This window comes from Corylus avellana, chromosome ca2 (genome assembly GCF_901000735.1).
Source record: "Corylus avellana chromosome ca2, CavTom2PMs-1.0".
NCBI classification, from domain to species: domain Eukaryota; kingdom Viridiplantae; phylum Streptophyta; class Magnoliopsida; order Fagales; family Betulaceae; genus Corylus; species Corylus avellana.
The window spans coordinates 46,737,299-46,763,615 of record NC_081542.1 but is presented as its reverse complement, the minus strand read 5'-3'; the positions used below and the strand labels follow the sequence as shown (position 1 = coordinate 46,763,615).

Here is a 26,317-nt window from a genome sequence, read left to right as displayed (position 1 = left end):
CAATCGTAGGATTTCGTGGTTTTTTGTGTTTGATTTTCGTGATTTAGGGTTTGAATTTTCATGGCCGATTGTGGTTTGAAATTGGGATGTCCCTGTTATGTTGATTTGGGGACTTCGGTTATGGCTTGAGAAGAACCGAATGGTTGGGTCATGGGTGTCTTGATTGCGGGTTTCGGTTGTTGTTGGGTCCAGAGTGATGGTGTTGGGTTTCGGTTGTTGTTGGGTCTAGGTCTACTAACACAAATTTACCGATACCCTACCCTAATTAGCACCCGGACCTGCTCTTCAGCCTCTTACTACTTGCTCTTGGAGCCCATTTTCCTCTTGGGTTGGATTGGGATGGGTTGGGTTGGGACACTAGAGATTCGAATCTTGGATCTCTTCGGAAGAGGCCATCATATCTAATGGCGTTTGAGTGAGTTTTAATAATAAATTATTATTATTATTTTCAGAATTTTCTTATGTTTAATGCAAATGCCAAGAAATTTGTTGGCGTTTCACAAAACTCGGCACTTCTAATACGCTAGAAAATAAACGCCAAGAAAATCTTATTAATATTTATATAATATATTCAGTGTTTAGAAAAACGCTGGAAAACTCAAAACTGCATGTTTTTTTGAATTCAAATATTTTTTTTCAACCACTTCGGTCTCCATCTCATATTAGTATTCAAAGCATGAAAATAAGACTTTAGAAATGTTTGTGAGAGAATATTTGAATTCCGGCGAGAATGAGTTTAGATATGTGTTTCCTTTGCTCCTCTCGCCGTTTTGAGTGTGAGTTTTCGGGATGATCAAGTCATTTGTTTGACCAATTTTTCTTCTCTTTTTTTTTTAAAAAAAAAAAAAAAAAAATTATTTCTGCATTATTTTAATTTGTTTTAAATCTATTGTTAGGGAGCTCACCCTATTTTTATTTTTAGGATCATCCACTCCTTTCCTTCGGATTTGGAGTGATAAAAGATCCTACCCTGTAATCATTTTTTTTAGGGTAAAGTCTACATACTCTCTCAAACTACCACCCAATTGTCAATGTCCCCCTCAAACTTTAAATTGCGACAATGTACCCCAAAAACTAACAAAAAATTGTCAATGTCCTCCTCATTGACGAAACTACCCTTAGTAAAATTTTTTTAAAAAAATACTAAAATTTTTGGAAAAACCTAAAAAAAAAAAAAAAAAAATCATTTATTAGAAAAAAAAAAAAATCGGTTTTTTTTTTTGATAAAAATTGAAAAATTTTCGTTTGTTTTTTAATAAAAATTTTGGTTTAAAAAAAAAATCGTTTAAAAATTAAAATAATTTTTTTAAAAAAATTAAAATTTTCGTTTAAATTTTTTTTTTGAATTTTAGGGGTATTTTTGTCATATTGATAAATATATAGGAGCATTTTTGATCTTTTTGCTAGCTTTGGGGGGGATATTGATAATATTTTGGTAGTTTGGAGGGTACATTGTCGCAATTGAAAGTTTGGGGGGGGACAATGTCAATTGGGTGATAGTTTAAGGGAGTATGTAGACTTTACCCTAAAAAAAATGATTACAGGGTAGGATCTTTTATCGCTCCAAATCCGAAGGAAAGGAGTGGATGATCCTAAAAATAAAAATAGGGTGAGCTCCTTAACAATAGATTTAAAACAAATTAAAATAATGCAGAAATAATTTTTTAAAAAAAAAAAAAAAAAGAGAAGAAAAATTAGTCAAACAAATGACTCGATCATCCCGAAAACTCACACTCAAAACGGCGAGAGAAGCAAAGGAAACACATATCTAAACTCATTCTCGCCGGAATTCAAATATTCTCTCACAAACATTTCTAAAGTCTTATTTTCATGCTTTGAATAGTAATATGAGATGGAGACCGAAGTGGTTGAGGACAAGCTGATTTGGCTGCCCCCCGTCCAAATTGTTTTATCCATGCAGAATACAAATTAGACGAGTCAAAATATATTTGACCGGATTTCCATCATATCTCTAAAATAAAAAGGAACGCATGCATAATTCAAAAATACAAAGCATGCAATCCCATGGTCAATGATGTCCCGGCCACTACAGGAGGAAGGGGTCTCCCTGTTTCACACGCATGCAAGTTGACAAAACAAGAGTCTCTAATGGCTGCTATTGCCAATTCTATATATGGTTAGACTCTACCTGTTCGAGCATTTGGAAGATAATTAAATTATTAATATTAATAAATACTATACAATTTTATCCTTTTTTGGGGCAAAAATAAAGGAGATTTTTTCTTTTATAAATTTTAATTTTCAATCCTAAAATATAACACAGTTGCAATGTCCCATAAAATATAGAAAAATGTTTGCTTTCATGTTTTTTACATGTCTCTGGTGACTTGTCCATCTTTTTTTTTTTTTTAGAAAATATTCAGGCATTTTTATTAGGCACCGTAGCTACTCAATAAATGTTTGGTTACTTTGTTAAGCCGAATGTAAAGTGTTTTTAACCATATAGCTGAACAAAATAACTAAAATATTATTTTATTAAGTCGGATGTGAGCCCTCCATGCACACGTTAAATGGTTAAATTTATTAAAAAAAATTACCATTTGAAAAAATTAAGAAAAAAAAAAAACTAAAACCATCAAAAATGGGTTTCCCTTTCATATTAGCTCTCTTTTTTTTTCAAATGATTATTTCTTATATATATTTTAATTTATTTATTAATAACTTTAAAAATATTTTTTTTTTAAAAAAGTGTTTAATGTAACAGTGATAATACATATGGGGTATCAATATTTTGGGAGGAGTAAAATATAACTTAGTCAATGGGAGTAGTTTTGACTTTTTTTCTTTTTTTTTTTTTTTTTTTTTAGAGAAGTAATTTTGACCTTTCAGCGGTGATAATTGACTAGCGGACATTAGCCGTCACAACAATCGGACGCAAATTTCCACGTTGTATTTATGAGTGATAAAAGTATCTACCTAATAGAAAAGCCCAAAGAACTCCAGCGAGGTTACAAATAGACTTAAAATACTTTGCAATTAGCATGTGGGGGTGTTAGGCCTCCGCACATGCGAGTCTGCGACACCTACAATATTGACAAACTATACCAAAAAAAATAAAAAAAACTATACAAAACTTGCTATTACTAAGTCATGTTCATGATGTTGATTTTTTTTTTTTTTTTTTTTCTCGTATGGGAAACATAATGTTGATTTTTTTTTCAAGCACGTTGTGTTGATTCTTGATGCAATAATTAATTCCGTTGTTCTTTCTTCTTCTTCTTCTTCTTTTTTGGATTACCTGTCCCTTTTTTTTGGCAAAACAAAGCAAAGAGTCGGTTAATTAATTTTTCAATTATTTGTCAAAGCAAAAAGTTTAATATTTAAGTACGTATTTTTCCGTTTAACCGGAAAAATAAAGAAAAAAAAATAGAAACAAACAGAAAAGCAAAAAAAAAAAAATCTGAACTTTTTCTTAAGGTATATACAACTCAAATGGTAGATTGGGGGTAGACATTGTAAAAATGAAAATTTTAGGAAAACATTGCAAATAAAATAATAGTTAGAGGGGATCAAAATAATGCATAATGCTCATGAACAAAATAATAAATTAGCGTGTTAATAAAATAAATTGATAAACTTTACATGAAATACTGAATTATATGTTAACCTAGTATGTTTTTCAATTCATTAATGTTATATTGTGGAGTTCAAAAATAATAGTCACAGTATAAGACTATTACTGACTTACAGTTGAAGAATATCACTGAGTCACACTTGAAGACTATCACTGAGTCACAGGTGAATAGTTAAAGATTATTACCTAACTAACCTGGATAGAGTAGAAGTCTATTTGTATTCAACATGATTCTCCTATAAATAGGAGCATTTTATATTGTAAATATTACTTAGAGAAATAAGAGTAGCCTTAGGGCTTGATCTAGCTTAGGTCATAAATCGAACCACGTGAGCCTACCACAGGACAAATGAGGCCACACTTGAGGCCCACACTTCTTACCCCGTAATAAAGACCAGGAAAAATACTAGCCTGCACTTAAATGAGGGTGTTGAGGAATAATCCTACATTACTTGTGGACAATATCTTGGGCATGTGAAGGAGGGTGTTGAGGAATAATCCTACATTGCTTGTGGACAATATCTTGGACATGTTTATAAGGAGTGATCAATTCTCTCTTATAGAACCGGTTTTATGAGATAAGTTAGGCCCACGAATTTCTTCAACTTATCCTCTTAAATTCCTGAGGTTTTCGTGCTCTAATACCACATGACCTGACGTTATCATGAAAGAATTCATAATGCAAAAATAATAAGATAGTGACACAGAGATTGACCTATATCCACGAGATCAAGCCCTAAGGTTGCATTAAACTCTTATTTCTCTGAGTAATATTTACAATATAACATACTCCTATTTATAGAAGAATCATGTTGAATACAAATAGACTTCTACTCTATCTAGGTTAGCTAGGTGATATTTTTTTGCTTACTTTTAAAAATTATTTTTCATTCTTTTCTTTATTATATTATTGCCATCACTTAATCAGAGGGGGAAAAAAAAAACAATAAACAAAGAAAAAGAAAACATTTGAGGTGAATATTTAATTCCTTAAATGTGCTAATAACCGCCCAATAATTGCTAACCGTTTATAATCGCTACTGCATAACTGCATTTGTAGGTGGTTATAATAAAACTATTAATCGTATATATATATATATATATATATATATATATATATATTATGCACAACTTTATTATTTTAAAAAAAAAAAGTTATTTAAAATAAATTCAAAAAAGAGGCATAAAGAATGCCCAAAAGCTCGTATATAAAAAGCAGTTGTCAACTCCTGGTAATTAGTTTTAATAACCGCTAACTGTGGAACGGTTGCGGTTATTATAATTCAATAACCGCCTTAAGTAGTTGTGGTTAGTAGTTAGAACCAATAATCACTAATTGTAATTGCTTGTACAAGCCTTGTTTTAGCTAGACTGACTTCCGGTAACATAGTGAAAATTTTTACATTAATAAGCAATACTACATGCATGTGTCCATAATTGGTATTTGAAAAAAAAAAAAAAAACCTTTATTTCAAACATTAGTATTAAAAATCCCGATGTTGTTGCATGCACGTATTTTAAATTGTCTTACTCTCAAATAATTACGAACCAAATCTATTCATCTGAATGTTGACTTGTTCCTATGCAAAGTTGTTGATGAAATTCGAGGCATAGAATCCTTGCAATATGACTTTGGCACCATTAGAGTTGCAACGGATAACTTTTCTCAAGAAAATAAGATCGGCCAAGGAGGATTTAGTGCTGTTTATATGGAATGGAGAAGGTTACCATGCATATATCTGTCATGATAATTTCAAATCCCTTATGTCTACATGTAATTCATCATTATATGTTAATAGGGTAAGTTCTTAGATGGACAAGTTATAGCTGTAAAAAGACTTTCTAAGAATTCTGGACAAGGAGATTTAGAATTTAAAAATGTGGTCGTATTAGTGGCTAAACTTCAACATCGTAATCTAGTGATGCTACTTGGCTTCTGCTGGGAAGGAAGTGAAAGACTACTAATATATGAGTTTGTACCGAATACAAGCCTTGATCACTTCCTTTTTGGTATGTTTGAACTTTTCTTTTTATTTGATATTGTATTCAGAAAAACTTCTAGGTTGAATACACCTCCACATATTTTACTTCATTGGATCATATACTTGCTCGGATTTGCAGATTCAATTAAACGTTTACATTTTGATTGAGAAATGTGCTACAAGATATGAGGCATTGTTAGAGGGATTCTTTACCTTCATGAAGATTTTCGACTTCGTATTATTCATCGTGATCTTAAGGCTAGCAATATTCTTTTAGATGCAAAAATGAATCCGAAAATTCTGATTTTGGCATGGCAAGATTGTTGTTATTGGATCAAACTCAAGGAAATAAAGTAGAATTGTTGGAACCTAGTAATTATTCTTTTTTATTTGGGGAGAGCTAATGTTTGCTTTGTACAAAAGAAACAACATCAAAGTTCTAACAACAATTTTTTACTTGTTCCTAAAATCAAGGGAAACTAACAATTTTAAAGAGAAGTATGGAAAGCACTGTGATTATATCCAAATTAAACTAATATTATTGATGTTGACATGCAGCAGATATATGGCTCCAGAATATGCAATGGAAGGAAAATTCTCTATAAAGTCTGATGTCTTTAGTTTAGGTGTATTAGTGTTGGAAATGGTGAGTGGACAAAAGAACAATTGCTTCCGAAATGGGGAGAATATGGAGGATCTTCTAAGCTATGTAAGTACAATAATACATGAATGCAATTCCCTTGTCATATAACTTTGACACCAGTAAATTATCACATAGGAATTATAATACTTATGTAATAGAACTTTTTGTCTAATATTGTGTTTGCCCATCTAAATGATATACTGCATGTAAACATGGAAAAACTGGAGAAAGGGGACTGGTTCAAATATTGTGGATCCAACAATAAGGGTAGACTCGACAACTGAAATTATGAAATGCATCCACATTGGGTTAATTACCATGTGTTCAAGAAAATGTAGTTGACAGACCAACCATTGCTTAAGTGGTTCTCATGCTTAATAACTACTCCATCCCTCTTCCAGTACCCTCACAACTTGCATTTTTTTTTTCCCATAGTAGCGTTGACTCAGAGGCAGCATCCCGATGGGAGCAAAGCACTTGGGTTACAGAGTCAAATGAAAGATCTAAAGAAAACTCCGTCCAAGCCTCAGTAAATGAGGTTTCAATTACTGAGCTCTACCCGCGCTAATACTGCTTTGTAAAAGCTACAATTAAGAATGTATACTTTGTAATGTTAAACTACTATGATCCATGATTATGTATCATAGTAGCTTTTTTAGTTCTTTTTTATGTTTGTATGTAGCAAGAACTGTTTGGTAGTCGAGAAAAAAATGATCACATTCTCCCTTTAATCCAATTGAAAATTTTTCTCCCCGTTTTGATTGTAGTAGTCTCATATAATTTTAGTTTATTTTTAGTGCACCATTTAACAATTTTTTCTTGACTGCTAACCCATATTATTGTCATTTGAATATTTGAGCTTAAGAAGATTTCTTTAGCTTCCCATTTAACTATTCATCATCCAATTGTCACGCTTCTTTTCAATGGCTACAAATTACACTTTAATTTCGAAAATCTTTTACAAAAATGTCTTAGAAAAGAATAGCGAAAAATATAAATAATGATAATAATGAAAAAAAAAAACATAATAATAAGAAAGAAAAGAAATAAGTTATGCCGTATTTAAATGGTTCATGCCAAATTTGAGAGGAATTACTGTTTAAATAAATTAATCAAGTTTGATTTGAATTATACAATTTTTTATTTATGTCTTCATATAATTCAAACTATATAACAACACCACATATAAATACCTCTAGCAAAAACCAAAAGTACAAAATTATGGTCAAAATTTAAAATGGATAGGTTCGTTGTCCCTTTCTTACATGCATGCCATCCCCCTTGACCGCATTAATCAGTAGGAAACGCGTGAACCACTGAAGAAAGTTGTTGTCCATTGATTATGGCAGTTGCCGTACTATTCCTTCGTCAATGGAGAAATAGTAAAGTGCACGGCACTTGCATGTACCAGTACTAGATTGCGATTTTAAAGTGTAATTTAAGAAGGATAAAGATTTAGGGTAAAGATAAACAGGCACCCCGCCTGCAAAAAGATTTTTTTTATTTAAAAAAAAAAAAATTTTGCACTGTCGTGCATGGGCGTACGACGCGTGCTCCCAATCAGTACTCAAAGATTTATTTTGAGCCGAAGAAATCTCGTGGAAATTACTCTAATAAGTGAGTAATGATATAACTTTTTTTAGAGTCATCGTGATGTGACTTTTAAAATTGCTGTTGAATTTGAGATGTGATTTATTAACTTTTCGATGCTACTGTTTTTGCACTTTTTAGCGGCAATCTGCAACGTCAACTTTGCCAGTTCAGTTTCAAAACCTTTTTTCTGATCAGCTATTTGGGCATTGAACTGTGACACAGGGAGCATAGCTTCTTTGTCAACCCACATAAAATAATCACAACCACGATCACCTTCACTCTGCATATTTGGTAAATGAGAATTACTAACCAATTCACAAACATAGTGTAATATAATTTAGTGCTAACTGAAAAACAACGGGTTCTTCAAAGTCATCTACTAATAATTTATCTTTTTAAATAGTTTAAAGTTTATAGTTTATATTACTTCATTTAAATATACAGATAATGGGTTCTTCATAGTTTATATTACTTCATGTAAATATACAAACAATGGGTTCTTCATAGTTTATATTACTTAATTTAAATATATAAATAAGTTCAATATAAATTCTCACCCAAATAAATATTCCAATAGGTTCACATTTGATGAGTGCCACTCATACAATTGTGGATATTCTATTCTTTTTTCTCCTCACGGCCACATAACTAAAAAACATGGAACATGTCACCTCAACTAATAACATTTAGGATGTGAAATTATGACGTAGGATTGATGACCACAAACCAATTTGGTAAGATATATATTTTTTTTACTTGATTAATGAATGATGATCCTTACAAAAAAAAAAAAAAAATTAATGTCTCCTCAAACAATGGAGTTCTGCATGAACTATTTTAGCACTCCATTTCCAAAAGTAAATAGCATTTATTGAGCACAGGCAATAGCAATAATTGAGCATTTGGAGGAATTAAGCATTATCGTCAATTTGTTGAACATTCTCGTTCAGCAATTTTGATTGTTGTTGCCTTCATAATTCTGCAGTCTTGGGTAAGTTAATAATTTATTATTTTGTTGTCAAGATGTTTAACTTTTAAACTCCATTTTTAATAATGGCAACGAAACTTCCCAGTCATTTTTTATTTACTCACCTTTCATTTTTATATGTAAATATTTGACTGGGGCTACTATTTGTTTTGATAGCTCTACGTACTGCTATGATTAAATGGGTTCGGCTGGACTTGATTTTGAGATTTTGGGGAGCAAAATAAAATGGAGTTTAAAAGTTAAACGTCTTCACAACAACAATCAGAATTATGAAGTCAATTCATTCAACATTTTTGAATTGACTTCAATGCTTAATTCCTCCAAATACTATTTAAACAAACGGAGAAACAAAATTCAAACCAACAATCCCACTGTACAAAATTCAAACCGACAATCACTGTACAAAATTCCCACAAATACAAACCAACAATCAATGTACAAAATTCAAACAAACGGAGAAACGAAGAAAGCAAGAAATCGAAAACCCCTAATTTTTAAATCCCTAAATTCGCACCTTGTATTTACCGCATTCAATAAATCTTCTACCAAAATTTTTCTGCGTGCGAGAAGTCATCACTGGTGATTCAATTCCGCACAGGCATTTCGTACACGCAGAGGTAGACTTCGCCGGTGAACTTTCCATAGACAGTACACAGCCACTCGCATCATCGTCAACGAGCTCACTTCCAATCTTCTCCATTGTTGACGAGTTGTTGGCCGAAATCTTCACACTATAAAGTCAATCTTTCTTCACACTAAATCAGACCATCAATACATCTGCAAAACGCCCAAAATCATTCTCCACAAACCCAAAAAAAAAAATAGGAACAACTCAATGGGTTACCTTCAGTGACCGATTGGGCTGTTTGGAGGAAAAGATTTGTGGCTTCTTCGGTTTTGCAGGACGACGGCGTGACGAGGGGACGAGGGGACGATCGGAGTTGAGGGGGACGAACGGCATGACCTGTTGGGTTTTTGGTTTTGCAAGACCACGGCGTGACAACGGCAAGATCCGATTGGGCTGTTTGGATGGAATGATTTCTGGGTTTTGCAGGACGACGGCGTGACGACGGACGCTCGGCGTGAGGGGCTGGATCACCGGAGCTGTGGGCGTGGAGAAGCGAATCGGCCACGGCGTGCGTGAGGGGGAGGGGGGGAGATGTCTGCGTGGGACTGATTGAGAAGGCCAAATGGGTTCTATTAACCCTAAGCAAAACGGTGCCATTTTGCTTAAACCCATTTGGAAGCAAAACAGCGCCGTTTTGCTCCCCCTTAAAATATATATATATATAGAAGGACATTTTTGTAACTTAACCGTAGCCAAACGACGTCGTTTTGTAGTTTCCGTCCAGACTGACGGTGTTGACTAACGGAGTGGCCAAAATGCGACAGTTTGGTAGTTTAGGGGGCTACTTTATGACTTTTGGAACATCAGGTGACTAAATCGAAAACGGCTAGTAGTTTGGGGGGTTTATATTTTTCCCATAAAGATTTAACAAATTATTATTGTGTAGAAATTGAATAAATTGCCTACCTCATTTTCTTCATTAATTAATATATATTGGGAGTAACAAAATATCCATTTTTCTTCTTTCCGCCACACTGAGCTTCTTCCTAATCTGAGTGTACCTTTATATGTATCATTTTAAATACAATTAAAAAAGAGAAAATATCTTCCAACTCATTTAAAATAGTGTTAAGTGTCTATAAACATTTAAGTTAGTAAAGTGTTATTAATGACATTAAGAATTTAATATCCGTTTTAAATGTTTATAAATACTTGACACTATTTTTAATGGGTTGGAAGATATTTCCTCCAGACTAATTTGAAGGAAATTTCTATGGACTATGTTTATAGAAATTTTTATAGACTGTTTATAGAATTTTTTTTTATTTTGTTCTCTCGATAAAATGTCACCTTTTTAATGTAGCATTTTCTAAGTGTTTTGATGCCTAAAAAAGCATAAATTACGTAATTTAAAATTTTACAATTTTAAAGAAATTATAGGAGATCCTGATCCATTTATTTCAGCATCTTGACAACCACAAGTCTTACCAATTTATTTTAATAATACACAAATTTATTATTTTGTTCAGTAATATGCATTATACTGTTCAATAGAGAAAATAATAATTAACCCATTCGTTTATAAGAAAACTAATAACACTTTTAGGAACAAACTCTTCATCGATCGCCAATAATCCAACTCTTTGAGTGAGAAAATTTCAACTCCTCCTCGCTAATAGTACTGTACGTACTGTTAATCTTCGGAACAAGTTGTTGCTAATTAATAATAATGACCAATTAATAATATAGAGAACATATTCTCAACCAGCTAGTCAAAATAATTTTTGGGTTATTTGGCTAGTCACAATTCTAAAATAGAATCAAAATGAACTGCATCTAGCTTAGCAAATTGGAGAAATATTTGGTGATTGAGCTCCGTTAACTCAACAAATTAATGTATAAATTTTTATTTATTTTTTATTTTTTTTTAAAAAATCTAACGTTTTCTCTCTTTCAAAGAAGAATAATTTTTCTTTGAAAAATAATATTTAAATAGAATAGTAAAAATAGATAGCTAAAATAGAGAGCCTTATTTGAGCAACTTTAAAAAAATAAAAAATAAAAAATAAGTTGCTCAAATAAATAAATAAATGTAATTATTATTATTTTTTTAACTACAATAAAGAATAAATTTGTTGAGCCACGATAGTGACCATCTAAATTCATCCTACTAAACACTTTTAGTGACGAAAATACTTCATTATTAATGATGATACCAAAATATACGCTACATGTATTCTTGTGCTATTTCGTATAAATTACTAAATATATTCGCATACTGCATACATACGCATAGAAAATCTGGAAATGGATTGAATTAGCATTAATAATTTAATACACAATTATAAAAAAACACAGACTAGCTAGCTAGCACACAAAGGGAAAGGAAGGCCGGGTCTAATGACACAAATTTTGCCACGTGGGTTGATGCCTATTTAACCGAGGAATGCTTCATGCACTGCATTCTACAAACCATCTCCCCACCATCTCTTCACTTTAGAATCTTGATTTTTTTTTTTTTAAATACATAAAGAGAGACGAGACGGTGGGGAGATGGTTGGTAGAATGCAAAAAAGCATTCCTCCTATTTAACTAGACCTTCATCCTTAGGTGGGATTTCATTGAGGGAGTCTTAAAGGTTGTTGGGTACATAATTTTTAAATTGATATTTAAATACATGAATATTCTACTATATGTAGTAGGTATTTTAATGAATTTGAAAGAAACAATTAAGAATGCATGTTTGGTGCATGCACGCACGAAGACAGTAACCCATGGACTTTAGGGCTTAAATTTGGGCATCGTGGCTTGTCCTCTACCGCTTCTGTCTCAATCAAATTAACTGCGTGCATGCATGACGAGAAATCAGATCGTTATTTAAAGCATGCATGAAAAACCCTGGTCCTCAGTCAATATAGAAATATTTTTAAGTATCTAAAGTTGGTAATTTCTTCTTTTAGATAATGATAAATAATAAAAATTATTTTCTTAATTATTTTTTTATAGTGAATGAGTGAATTTATTATTGAAGTTATGTGAGACCTAATGAATTCAAAAATTTAATAATAAAAAAAAAATTGAGATAATGATAAACAAATAATTTGTTAGGTTTACCTGCTTTAAGATAGAACTCACATATTTAAAACCTACTAATATTTTTTGAAGCTAAAATAGAGCAGGTAATTAGAAAAGGTTGAATGTTTGAATTCAACATTAGATTTTTGCAAGATCATTGACTTTAGAGGCTTAAAAAATTACACAAACGGTCACCGCCTCACCATTCTCAATAAAAAGCCTCTGATATTAATGTTACCCACTGCGCAATGGTTTCCTCTAGATTACTTTTCTTCCTCTCAGCCATTTTCATATTCACTGCTCAAGCAGTCTCGCAGCCAGCCTTCCTTTATTACTTCTGTATAAACGACAAGGGAAACTACACCGCTAAAAGTACTTATGAGGAAAACCTCAATCACCTTCTTCCCTCCCTCTCGTCCAACACCGAAGTAGACTATGGCTTCTACAACTCTTCTTATGGCCAAAACTCTGATGAAGTAGACGCAATTGGACTTTGTAGAGGAGATGTTATCCCAGATGTTTGCCGTGGTTGCCTCAATGACGCTGCGTCTCTTCTCAAGCAGCTCTGTCCTAATCAGAAGGAGGCAATTGGATGGTACGACTACTGTATGTTACGCTACTCAAATCGCTCCATTTTTGGCGTCGTGGAAACTAGTCCAAGTTTCTATATGTGGAACGTGAACAACGTATCGGCCAATTACGTGAATCAATTCAACGATAATCTTAGGAGCTTGTTGGAAAGCCTAAGAAGTCAAGCTGCAGCAGGTGGTTCTCTTCGTAAGTTTGCAACAGGAAATGGAACCGCACCAGATTTTAAAACATTATACGGACTCGTACAGTGCACACCTGATTTGTCTGAGCAAGATTGCAACAATTGCTTAGTTGGGGCATTTCAAGATATTCCAGTCTGTTGTGATAGTAAGCAAGGTGGGCGAGTGGTCACACCCAGTTGCAATATCAGGTTTGAGGTCTTCCAGTTCTATAACTCGACAACGGCTGCATCAACCCCAACATCTCCAGTAGCACCACCGGCATCTCCTCTTCCACCATTAACAAACACCAATACAACAAAAGGTACGTACCCATATAAAGCCATTATGCTTTGAACATTACATAACATATTATGGGCTCATAAGATGTTGTTTAAAGTTATTTATGCGAATTCCGAAGTCAACCCTCAAAATCTTCTAATGAGAAGATATATATATATATTGTTTTTGTAGGGAGCGAGAGCAACACATCCAGGACTGTCATCATTATAATTGTGCCAATCGTTGCATTTGTTGTACTACTCATCTCTATCTGCATATACTTCAGAGTAAGGAGGAAGCCAAGAGAGAAAATTGAAAGTAAGTAAAAGTACTTTGGTTTTTTTTATTTGTTAGTCAAACAGCTACGCTTCGTGACTACCGCAGTAGAAGTTACAGGCTATTACAATTGCAAATTTTTCAGCATTTATTAGCTTTAAACGTGATATAATTGTGCCAATCGTTGCTTTTGTTGTACTAGTCATCTCTATCTGCATATACTTCAGAGTAAGGAGGAAGCCAAGAGTGAAAATTGAAAGTAAGTAAAAGTTCGGTTTTTTTATTTACTAGTCAAACAGCTACGCCTTGTGCCTATCGCAGAAGAAGTTATTGGCTATTACAATTACAAATTTTCCAGTTAACGTGATATAATTTGGGAATTTTATATATATATATATATATATATATATATATATATATATATATATTATTTCGATCATTAGTATTGAAAAACCCGTTGCTTTTTTGTGCATACATTTTAAATTGTGTTACTCATTAATATATAATTATGAATCTAATTTATTCATTTGATTGTTGACTTTCTTTTGTGAAGCTGATGATGAAATTAGAAGCGTGGAATCCTTGCAATTTGACTTTGGCACTATTAGAGTTGCAACAAATAACTTTTCTGAAGAAAATATGCTTGGCCAAGGTGGATTTGGGGCTGTTTATAAGGTAATTTGATATAATCTTATGGAGAAGGGTACCATCCATATATATGTGAAAACATGTTAATTTTCAAATCCCTTATGGTTACATGCACTTCATTATTAATTATATGTTAACAGGATAGGCTCTCCGAGGGATAAGTTATAGCTGTAAAAAGACTATCAAGGAATTCTGGACAAGAAGATTTATAATTTAAAAATGAGGTCTTATTAGTGGCTAAACTTCAACACCGTAATCTAGTTAGACTCCTTGGCTTTTGCTTGGAAGGAAATGAAAGACTATTAATATATGAGTTTGTGCCAAATACAAGCCTTGATCACTTCCTTTTCGGTATGTTTGCACGTCTCTTTTAGGTAGATAGTTTGGTTGAATACACCTCCACATAGCTTACTTCATTGAATCATATACTTGCTTGGATTTGCAGATCCAATTAAGCGTTTACATTTGGATTGGCAAAGGCGCTACAAGATCATAGGAGGCATTGTTAGAGGGATTCTTTACCTTAATGAAGATTCTCGACTTCATATTATTCATCATGATCTTAAAGCTAGCAACATTCTTTTAAATGCAGAAATGAACCCAAAAATTTCTGATTTTGGCATAGCAAGATTATTTTTATTGGATCAAACTCAAGGAAATACAAGTAGAATTGTTGGAACCTAGTAAGTATTCCATTGTATTTGGGAAGAGTTGAGGTTTACTTTGTACCAAAGAAACATCAAAGTTCTAACTAAGATTTAACTCATTCTTAAAATCTAGGGAAACTATCAATTTTGAAGATAAATATGGAAAGCTCTATTACCTATCCAAATTAAACTAATATTATTGATGTTGACATGCAGCGGATATATGGCTCCAGAGTATGCTATGCATGGACAATTCTCTGTAAAGTCTGATGTATTTAGTTTCGGTGTTTTAGTGTTGGAAATATTGAGTGGACAGAAGAACAATTGCTTCCGAAATGGAGAGAATGTAGAGGATCTTCTAAGCTATGTAAGTACAATCATACTTGGGAACATTTACCTTGTCCTATAACTGTGGCACCAATAAATTCACACCATGAAATTATCGTAATTATAATAGAACTTTTTGTCTGATATTGTGTTTGTTCATCTAAATCATATATTGCAGGCATGGAAAAATTGGAGAGAGGGGACTGCTTCAAATATTGTGGATCCAACAATAAGGTCAGGCTCGACAGCTGAAATTATGAGATGCATTCACATTGCGTTACTATGTGTTCAAGAAAATGTAGCTAATAGACCAACCATGGCTTCAGTGGTTCTCATGCTTAATAGCTACTCCATCACTCTTGTAGTACCCTCGGAACCTGCATTTTTTATGCACAGTAACATTGACTCAGAAACAACATCTCAATGGGAGCAAAGCGCACAGGTTTTAGAGTCAAATGAAAGATCTAAAGACGACTCAGTTCAAGCCTCAGTAAATGAGGCTTCAAATATTACTTAGCTCTACCCACGCTAGTGCTTTGTAGAAGTAAGAGTGTATATTTTGAAATGTTAAACTACTTTGGGACATGATTCTGTAGTCTGTACCATGTAGTATATTAAATTCGTTGTTCCTGTTTGTATGCAGCTACAACTGTTTCTTTGATAATAATATTGTCCTTTATTATCAAATGGAACATTTTTCTGCCAGTTTCGGTAGTAGTACGTAGTTGTATTAGAATACTAATTAAAAGAAATGTTAGGAGGACTAACTCTATCTTTTATCAACGGAGACTTAATAAATTAATATATAGCTCATTCATTAGAGAAGAACAAAATAATTAATTAAGAGAAATGTAACGAGTATCAATGAATGAGCTACATATCAATTTAGTACGCATATATTAATAAAAGAGTTAGTACCTTTAGTATTTTTCATTAATTAAATCATTAAATTAATTCTTTATATCTATTTAAATTTTTAAACTTACAAATTAATGATTTAATATTGTATCCAAACAAAATCCAGCCCCTCTATTTCACTGCACACCTCCCTTCAACGCTGACTCCAGGTCTACCTCCGGCCACCAACCTTGCCCCTCATGCTCGTGCATCTGAACGTTTTCTTTCTCTCTCTTTATTGGAAAAGGAAATTTTTCTCTGATTTTCAGGGAGAAGTTGCAGGGAAAGTGGAGGTTTAGTTGGTGGATATAAAGGGGAGAAAGAATGTGTCGTTAACGCGCGTGACAGGTAAATAACGCTTTCCTTTTTTCTTTTTTCTTTTCTCTTTTTTCTTTTTTTCTTTTTTTCTTTTTTCTTTTCAATGCGGCTGACTTTATCATCTTTAGCTTTAGGTGGGGACTGGCCGGAAGGACTAATTTCCGTCCTAATTGGGTTGATTAGTATTAATTATTTAGTGGTCCTTAAGAGGTAGCTTAATTAGTTGGGACTACGCCTAATGAAGCGAATGTCACTAGTTTGAATTTCTATTTCCCTCTTATGCGGACATGTAAAAAAATAATAATAATAATTAATTATCTAGTGAGATAATACTATAAACTATTTATTCATGAAGAGTTTGAAATGGCGTGCATGAGATATAAATGTGAACATATTTGTTTGTTTGGTAGCAAAACTTACAGATTACAATCAACGTACTGGCAGCCTTGCTTCAAACCACACCCCTCATGTCATCCAAATTTTGGTAGCAAAACCATTTATGACGATTTAGCTCTCCCGTCTACTAGGCTAATTTGGCTATTGAGTTTTTTTTTTAGGGAAAAAAATGTAAAATTAGTCTTTGTGGTTTGAGGTTTTGACAAATAACTCATCGAGGTTTAAATTAAAACTTGATTAAACAAGACTCTATAGGATAAGCAAGAATAAAAAAATAAAAACAAAAGGGCCATGTTGGTAAAAAAGTTGACAGAATCCGTTAATGAAGCATATCAGTACTAATAATCACATTGTGAAGTATGTCACATCAATACTAATTTTTTTCATTTTTATATTATTTGTTTATATATATATATTTTTATTATAAGTTATGTGACATGATTTTATTGGCTCGAACCAAAAGAAACTGTCACGTTTTGACGGAATTTGACGGCATGACATATATATATATATATATATATATTGTGCATACCTCATAGATCTCTAAGTACATTTGGTTACCACAAATAACTTATTACAAATCAAGTAAACCATAAGAATTAATTGCATTTTTTCCTTCATATTATGATGATCAAAATTGCGAATTTACGAATTATCTTCATGAAAATATATAAAGAAGCCTTCTAACAATGTGAACTATGATTCTATAATGTCTTTCACAATCCAAATGTATATGAATGGTTGTTTAGATCTAAAGCCATTTTAGTCAACACAAGTGTAGGTGTTCAAGTAGAAGATGAAGTGATTGAGACTTCTTTAATTAGTTTCAAGGTAATAGATGCCAAGCTGTTAAAGTTATGATTAAATGATTAAATTTACCAATTTTTATTATCTTAAGCTTTTGGGATAAGTGGTAATTTAACATATCAGAACCAAAGGCTCCCCTTCATTTAAATTAAATATTCTACATGTTTAACCTCACCTATTAAAAGGGAGTTTGAACCCACACATGAGGGGAAGTGTTAATCTCTGGCTCTCTCCCCTGCACCCTCACTCCCTCTGCAGAAACAAAGATGGGGGTGGGAACTCAGAGGTGTTGTTCCATCCTTGTTGCCTTCTTGGTGATTTACACACCTCTTTGTTTAGCAAAGAATAGAAGAAGCAATGTGAAGTGGAGAAAACGTCACTGCAACTTGTATGAAGGAACTTGGGTGAAGGATGATTCTTACCCTCTCTATGACTCTCTCACATGCCCTCACATCCGCAAGGAGTTTGACTGCCAAAAGTACGGCCGCCCTGATAAACTCTACCTCAAGTATAGATGGCAGCCAAATGAATGTGATTTGCCCAGATTTGATGGTCAAGATTTTCTACAGAGGCTTAGGGGGAAGAAGATCATGTTTATTGGGGACTCCGTTACTCTCAACCAGTGGCAATCTCTACTATGCTTGCTTCATGCTGATGGGCCTGATTCCAAAGTCATAGAGCAGATAAATGTGTCAATTTCTACCACCACCTTCCTGGACTATGGAGTTTCAGTTATTCTGTTTAATTCTCACTACTTGGTAGACATCGAAGAAGAACAAGTTGGTCGAGTTCTAAAGCTTGATTCTCTGAAGAATGGCGCCCTGTGGAAAGAGATGGATGTTCTGGTTTTCAACACTTGGCTTTGGTGGTACCGTAGAGGACCTAAGCAACCATGGGACTATGTTGAAGATGAGAATAAGGTTGTCAAGGACATGGATAGGATGGTTGCTTTTCGCAAAGGTTTGACAACCTGGGCCAACTGGGTTGATGCAGATGTGGATCCAACAAAAACTAGAGTCATTTTTCAAGGAATTTCTCCTTCTCATTACAATGGGGCTGATTGGGGCGAGCCAGAAGTGACAAACTGCTCAAAGGAGACAGAGCCAATAAGCGGGTCAACATTCCTAGGTGGTTTGCCACAAGCAACATTGGTAGTGAAAGATGTCTTAAGCAGATTAAGGAAACCTGTTCATCTGCTTGATATAACAAATCTCTCACAACTAAGAAAAGATGCACATCCTTCCTCTTACAATGGATTCAAGGGCATGGACTACACTCATTGGTGTGTTGCTGGGGTTCCAGACACCTGGAATCAACTTTTGTATCTGCTGCTCTGATAGCTAATTGAATTTCTTGAATACACAAACACAAAGAAAGAGCTAATTAGCCATGAAAGCAAAAGTTCTCAAATAGGAAATTTCCTTGATTTGTAACATATTCATTGATTTGATTGTTATTGAAAACAATCATAGGGCTAGATGACAATGCAGTAGTTGGGATGGAACATATGAAACTTCTTTTCAAATCCAAAAAATAAAAAATAAATAACAAATCATCCTCCATTTAAATTAAATATTCTACGTATTGGACACCACCTATTAAAAGTGAGTTTGAACCCACACGTAAGAGAGAATATTAAAGTTATTATGATTAAATAATTAAATTTACATCTTCCTATCATGTTAAACTTTTTGAATAAATGGTAATTTAACAGAAGCTTCTCATAAGTTTTCGAGTAGCTAAATTCCGGTCGGCCATGAAGCCTGGCCACTAATAAAACCTTTTTCTTAAATTCATGGTTACTTTCTCTAGAGATAGCCTTTTCATGACTACTACGTACAATCAAAATATTGTGTGTGGGGCATACGTGTGGAAGGATCTCCTTGTTTCACAGGCATGCACAATGACAATTGACAAAACAAGTCTTCAATGGCGAAAGTCTTTTAATATATGAATTCATGCCAAATATATGCAAGCCTTGATCACTTCCTTTTCGGTATGGTTGCCCTTTTCTTTTTTCTTTTTTTAATTTTTAATTTTTTTTTTATCGCATATTGTATTCATAATATATCTTATTTGAGTGCACTTCCTTGTATTTTACTTCATTGAATCATATAGTTTCTTGGACTTATAGATCCACATTTAGATTGGGGAAAGCACTACAAGATCATAAGAGGCATTGCTCGAGGGATTCTCTACCTTCATGAAGATTCTCGACTTCGTATTATTCATTGTGATCTTAAGGCTAGCAACATTCTTTCAGATGTAGAAATGAATCCGAAAATTTCAGATTTTGGCATGGCAAAACTATTTTTATTGAATCAAACTCAAGGAAATACAAGTAAAATTGTTGGAACCCAATAAGTATCGTAGTAAGGAAGAGCTGATGTTTACTTTCTACCCATTATTTAACTCATTTCGAAAAACAGAGGGAAAATGGCAATTTTGAAGCTATGCATGGAAAGCTCTATTACCATATCCAAATTAAACTAATATTATTGATGTTGACATGCAGTGGATATATGACTCAAGAGTATGCAATGTATGGAAAATTCTCTACAAAGTCTGATGTCTTCAGTTTTGGTGTATTAAAATTGGAAATAATGAGTGGACAGAAGAACAATTGCTTCCGAAATGAAGAGAATGTGGAGGATCTTCTAAGCTATGTAAATACAATCATACTTGGAAACATTTCCCTTTACCTATTTATGTGAGGCAACAAATTAACACATAGGGAATATCATATTTATAATAGAACTTTATGTCTAATACTGTGTTTAATTTGCCAATCAGAAGCATTATATTATAGGCGTGGAAAAACTGGACAGAGTGGACCGCTACAAATATTGTGGATCCAACAATAAGGCTAGGCTTAGAAATTGAAATTATGAGATGCATCCATATTGGGTTACTATGTATTCAAGAAAATGTAGCTGATAGACCAACCATGGATTTAGTGGTTCTCAATCTTAATAGCTACTCCATCACTCTTCCAGTACCCTCGCAGCCTGCACTTTTTATACACAGTAACATTGACTCAGAGACAACGTCTCAATGGGAGCAAAGCACACTGATTAGAGAGTCAAATGAAATATGTAAAGGCTATTGATCTGGCCAAGTCTTAGCAATTGAGGCTTCAATTATTGAGGTCTACCCGTGCTAGTGCTTCGTTGAAGCTACAATTAATTTTGAAATGTTAAACTTCTTTGGTCCATGATTCTGTAGAAAAAAAATCTCTTTGATCACGTTGTCCTTTAATCCAATTGAAAATTTTCAGCCCGTTTTGGTCGTAGTAGTCTTATATAATGAATGTGAGATTACTACTAATTCAATTGAAAATATGAAACGGCTATTGGCTAGGTTAATTAGTAGTTGCTTTAACCCACTTGCAACAATATAGCTATCTTTAAATGAAATGTTTTGTCTATGATTCTTTAATGATAATATAAAATAAAAAAATAAAAAAATAAAAAAATAAATCACCAAATGGTGTGATAAGTTTGCATCATTTGTTATGTGAGAGTATGTTCGAACCCCATTTGTTTGTATTTGGACATGTCCAAGTCCTATTCACTCGGACTGCCTGAGCACCGGTCCGGACAAATGGAGTCGAGACAGAATCTTACATGGAGCTGCCCGATTGAACAGATCTCCTTAAAACAAAAACAAAAAATCTAAATTGTAAAGATGACAAAAAGTAGGAATAACACGATATTGACCAAGCCATATTTAAGGTTTGGTTTGGAATAAGATACTTCCGGCAGTTTCTTAGTTTAGTCTCAACTAATTAATCCGACCCACCATCATAAATTGAGAAAAGATCAGTTGAGTTCTCCGCAGATAAACGAAAAATTAATTCACTAACTAATATATAATCATAACTATAAATGATTAGAAAGAAACATCTGATAAGTACAAATGCACTAGTAAGATGGGCCAAATATTATATATTATATATCTTTAAGAACATATATATTAGTATACATATAGCATGAATCGGCCAACCAGTGGATCAATTTGATTATAGATTTTTGTGTAAAGATCTTTTTATTATAACTATAAATCATGGTAGCAAGATCTTTACATAAACTAATAAAGAGATTAAGCTGCTGTCGAGTTATAGAACGGATGATAATTATAAATTATCATTCCTGTTGTTTAAACAGGAATGATTAAAGGAAGGATGGCTGCGCGAATGTTTGAGCAGTGAGCATGAAAATGGCAGAGAGGAACGACAAATGTAATCTTGAGAAAACCATTAATGCCTTGTGTTCAGTGAAAACGTTTAGGCCTTTAAGATTATAATAGGCTTTTTTATTGAGAAGGGTGAGCTAGTTAGCCTCTAAAGTCCATGATCTTCAAAAATCTAATGTTGAATGGAAGCATTCAAACCTTTTCTGATTACCTTCTCTACTTTTACCTTAAGAATTATTTGTAGGTTTTAATAATTATGTGACTCTTTCATGAAAGTTTATCAGTGCAATATATATTAGCTGGTCGGGGAATTAGGTGAAGCGTGTGTCTATTGGAAGATGACAAAAGAAATGACATCTCATCTAGCTGCTCTTGTTCTCTTGATGAGTTGAGTCATTTATTTGTCTTATTTATGGTTATTTTGTGTTTGGATTGTTCACTTTTTTTATTCTATTTTTCATGTTGTAATTTTTTCTTTTCCGTTTCCATATTTGAATATTAAAAAAAAAAAAAATACCCCCTTTGCATGCTTAAATATTTCTAGAATGACTCATGAGGACCGGGGTTTCTCGTGGTTTGAATAATAATCTGATGAAGTAATACACGCGGCTTGATCAGGACAGAAGTGGTAGAGGAGAAGCCACGATGCCAATTTGCCCTCCCTAAATGCGCAATCTTAATTATTAAGAGCCTGTTTGATATTGCATATGAGAAATAGAGCTTTTAAATCAAAAAGAGCCTTTAGGCAAAAGCTTTATGTTTAAGTTTTTGCAAAAAATGTGTTTTAGCCATTTTTAGGCTTTTTTTACCCTTAAAAATGCTTCTAATTTTTTTACCAAATGAGTATTTTTTTCTTCAAACGGACTTTTTAAGTATTAAAAGCACTTTTAGGCTGATCAAATGCAATCCAAACAGGCCCCAAGTGTTTGTGGAAAAGTTTGTTAAGGATAAACTCTCATCATTCAAGGTGATTAACCGGCCAAGATTTAAGCTTGAAAAACGTTATGCCAACTCCAAATACCAATTAATGTGGAATTAACAAATAACAGGCAATAAACAATTCACTCACAAAAATATGTAAAGCAATAAAGCAAACAGACACAAGATATTTTAATGACAAAAATGAAACATTTTAGAAAATAATCTAAAAGTAAAACCTCTCTGAGACAGCCAAATTCAAGAAACTTAGTGTTATACTTCATCATAAAAATATCATCTATCATACTGGTAAGCCAATCAATGCCTTTCCAGATCAACTATACAATTCACATTTATAAAATATCACATATAAATCTCATGATGTCAACAGTATACCAAAAATCACACTATGCATAATTTTTATCAAAATATAGCTGGACTCACTATTTGCACGATTTATAAAATTTCACATTTCTTTTAAGAATCAATGATAATAGAACATATGTACATGTATATACACCCAAATACATTTTATTTCAAAGTAACTTTTTATTTTAAAAATCTTGCATTTGGGTGTATTATTTTCCTAAAACCTTGATCAATTAGTTCTACTTACCTCAAGCTATGTATAATACAAATATAGGCCTAAATAATAAGCTTCTAATTGTATGTTTTAACTCACAAGTGCACAAGATCAAATAAATAGTACTATAGCAAATACGAGATCATTCCCACGAGGATTGGATTAATTGTGTTTAAAGATTATTAATTAAAGCTTCTATCTAAATGAAACAAAACAAATAACATATTTGAATAACCAACCTAGATTGCACTAGTGAAAGAAAATCGTAAAACAGATTTGAAACTAGAATTGAAATAATGAGAAATTAAGTTAAGGGTTCGATATTCACCACTAATTATCTTCTTTAAAGCAAATGACTTGCACAATGCTACAAACTAGATTTAGATGCTCACTATTTGTCAATCTAAGAGCATGGTATCTACTCCTTATGCTATTGATTTTCTTAAACAATGAATTAGGCATGTATATCTACTCTAATTTTTTTCATTCTCAAAGTATTAGCATGGTATCTACTAAGTTGCACTTCAAGAAATCATAGAACAATGGAAAATGGAAATAGATAAATACACGAAACCTTGAACATGGTATCTATTCTGGTTTTTCATGTTGATTAATCTCAAGAACCCATAATTGGTTCCTTCGTCACTTAGTATAGGAATAAGACTCGGTCATCTAAATTTACCTATATGACAATCTCCATACAACAAATGTAAATGGTGATCAAGCATGAAGAATGAAATAAAACCTTAAAGTAATCGATTAAACATCACAAAAATTGTTTGTAACAAGGAAAATCGAAATCCTTAAGAAAACATGACTAGGACTTCAATTGAGACTTAACTAAAGTATTTAGTTACACATAATTTAAATGAAAAATATTGTTATTATCAAAACAATAGATAAAAGAGAGAAAAAGGGCCTCGTTTGCTAAATGATTTTTGTTCTTCTTATTTTTCTCTTTTGTTGAACATCACGCATGGTACCCACGAGCATGGCTTTTCTTTTATTTTGTTTTCTTGTGCAATTTTTCTCTCTTTTCTCACGTGTCTTGCACTTTTTGGCTTGCTCTTCTTTTCTTTTTTTTTTTTATTCTTTTATTTTTCTAAAAAGGCATTAACTTGCATTGTAATATTATTTTAAGCTCACATTTAATAATTAAATACTATTTCACAATTAAATATAAAATGCAAGAATTTGTATAAAATAAAGCTTGGTAAAATTTTTTTTGATTGAGAAAATAGACACTTTTAAGCTATTATCACTACATGACTTGTTCCTAAAAAATCAAAATAATTAAATATCAATACATAAAATAACAAAATACATGCTTTTTAAATAATAAACTGCCTAAGAGTCAAATTTTCATTATCTTTCCTACATCTCCCTTCTTCCTCTCTTCCACACCGTACATGACCATTTCTGTTCTTTCACACTTTTGTCTTTCTGTTCTCTAGCTCCTCTTCTCTCTTGCTTCCATCTCTTTCTCAAAACTTTCTCAGCTCTTGCACCCTTCCCGGTTTTCTAGCCCTCTTCATTTCTCTTCTTTTTCTCATTTTCTTTCTTTTTCTCTCCCTCTCATTCTCGTACGGTTAATTCTTTCTTCTGTGCTAGACCCCCCCAAACCACTTTCAAAATTAAACCAAAACTCTCAACAAATCAAACCCATCTATCTTCAAAATCAACCCATTTTTATTTCTCAATACAAATTCAAGCTTCAAATTGAATGGATATTCTGAGAAATCTTACCTTGCCGGAGAGAGCTTATCTGCCTCTTTTACTACCTCCCTCTCTCCCTTTCTCTCCCAGACGGACAACCCATTAATTTCTTCTTCTTCTTCTTCTTCTTCTTCTTCTTCTTCAGCTTCTTCCCCCAATAGCACTTCCGGTTTTCTCTCTCCCTCTCGTAGTTCAGCCCCACATCTTTATTTATTTTTCTTCCTCTTCTTTCCTTCTCTTTTTCTCCTCTGTTTCTCTCTCTTTCTCGGTTCTCCGTTCTCTCTTTCTCTCCTCCCTCCTCTTTTCTATTCTTCTCTTCTCTGTTTTATCTTGTCTCCTCTGTTTTAGTTTTTCTTCTCTTCTATTCAGCTGCAGCAACGAAGGTCTTTTTTTTTTTTTTTTCTCTAAAAATATATATATATTTTGGGAATGAGATTCATATGCTTCCATAAGTAACAGGCAAAATTTTGGGAATGAGATTCCTAATCATTCATGTTAGTTCTTGTGTTGGCTTAATTCAGTTCCAAAATGCATAGGCTACTGTTCATGAGCTCAAACACTGATATAGAATGCTCAGAATCCAATCTCCACCGTTCATAATGTAGATTCATGTGTTATGAACGTCCCTGCAAAATTTCAGCTCAATCGGACCACAAACGTCCATCGATCGGGGCTGTTGATCAAGACTGGACAGCATTTCCAGAATGCTGTTTCACCCATGTCCGGACATGCCTTCCCCGGGTCCGGACCTCATTTCCAGAAACTCAAATTTTGCTCCGCAAAGCTGTGTCCGGACAGCCCATTAACATGTCCGGACACCCCGTAAGTTTGAGGCCCAAAAACGTGATTTTAAGTGGTTTAAGTCTAGGGTTTTGTCGGGGGTATATATAAATCATTATAGAAGATAGAAGTACGAATTTTCACCCCCAGAGAGTTCGTCGGAGGCTGTGCTAAGAGAGATCATATGTGGTGAGCGTTAAAGTGAATCTCTTAGAGTTTTAATTATTCATTTGATAAATCTACGATTGAGAAGTCTATCGGAAGGGTCCGGTAAAGGAGAATCACGTTGAAGAAGATTGTGAGCGCGGAGACGAGTTGTAGGCTTGTCGATCTTA

At 33.2% G+C, this 26,317-nt stretch overlaps 1 protein-coding gene and 1 pseudogene across 1 annotated transcript; both read left to right on the top strand.

Moving 5' to 3' along the window:
* Window positions 1-12,692: 12,692 nt before the first annotated feature.
* On the top strand, window positions 12,693-15,905 carry LOC132171827 (cysteine-rich receptor-like protein kinase 44; annotated as a pseudogene).
* A 2,152-nt stretch (window positions 15,906-18,057) lies between these two features.
* Window positions 18,058-19,128, top strand: LOC132172865 (protein trichome birefringence-like 38). Its single transcript, XM_059584431.1, has one exon. The coding sequence runs from the start codon at window positions 18,058-18,060 to the stop codon at window positions 19,126-19,128; it is 1,071 nt and encodes a 356-aa protein (XP_059440414.1).
* Window positions 19,129-26,317: the final 7,189 nt, after the last annotated feature.

Coding starts and splice junctions, on each gene's coding strand:
- LOC132172865 (XM_059584431.1), top strand. CDS start 18,058: ATGGGGGTGGGAACTCAGAGGTGTTGTTCCATCCTTGTTGCCTTCTTG.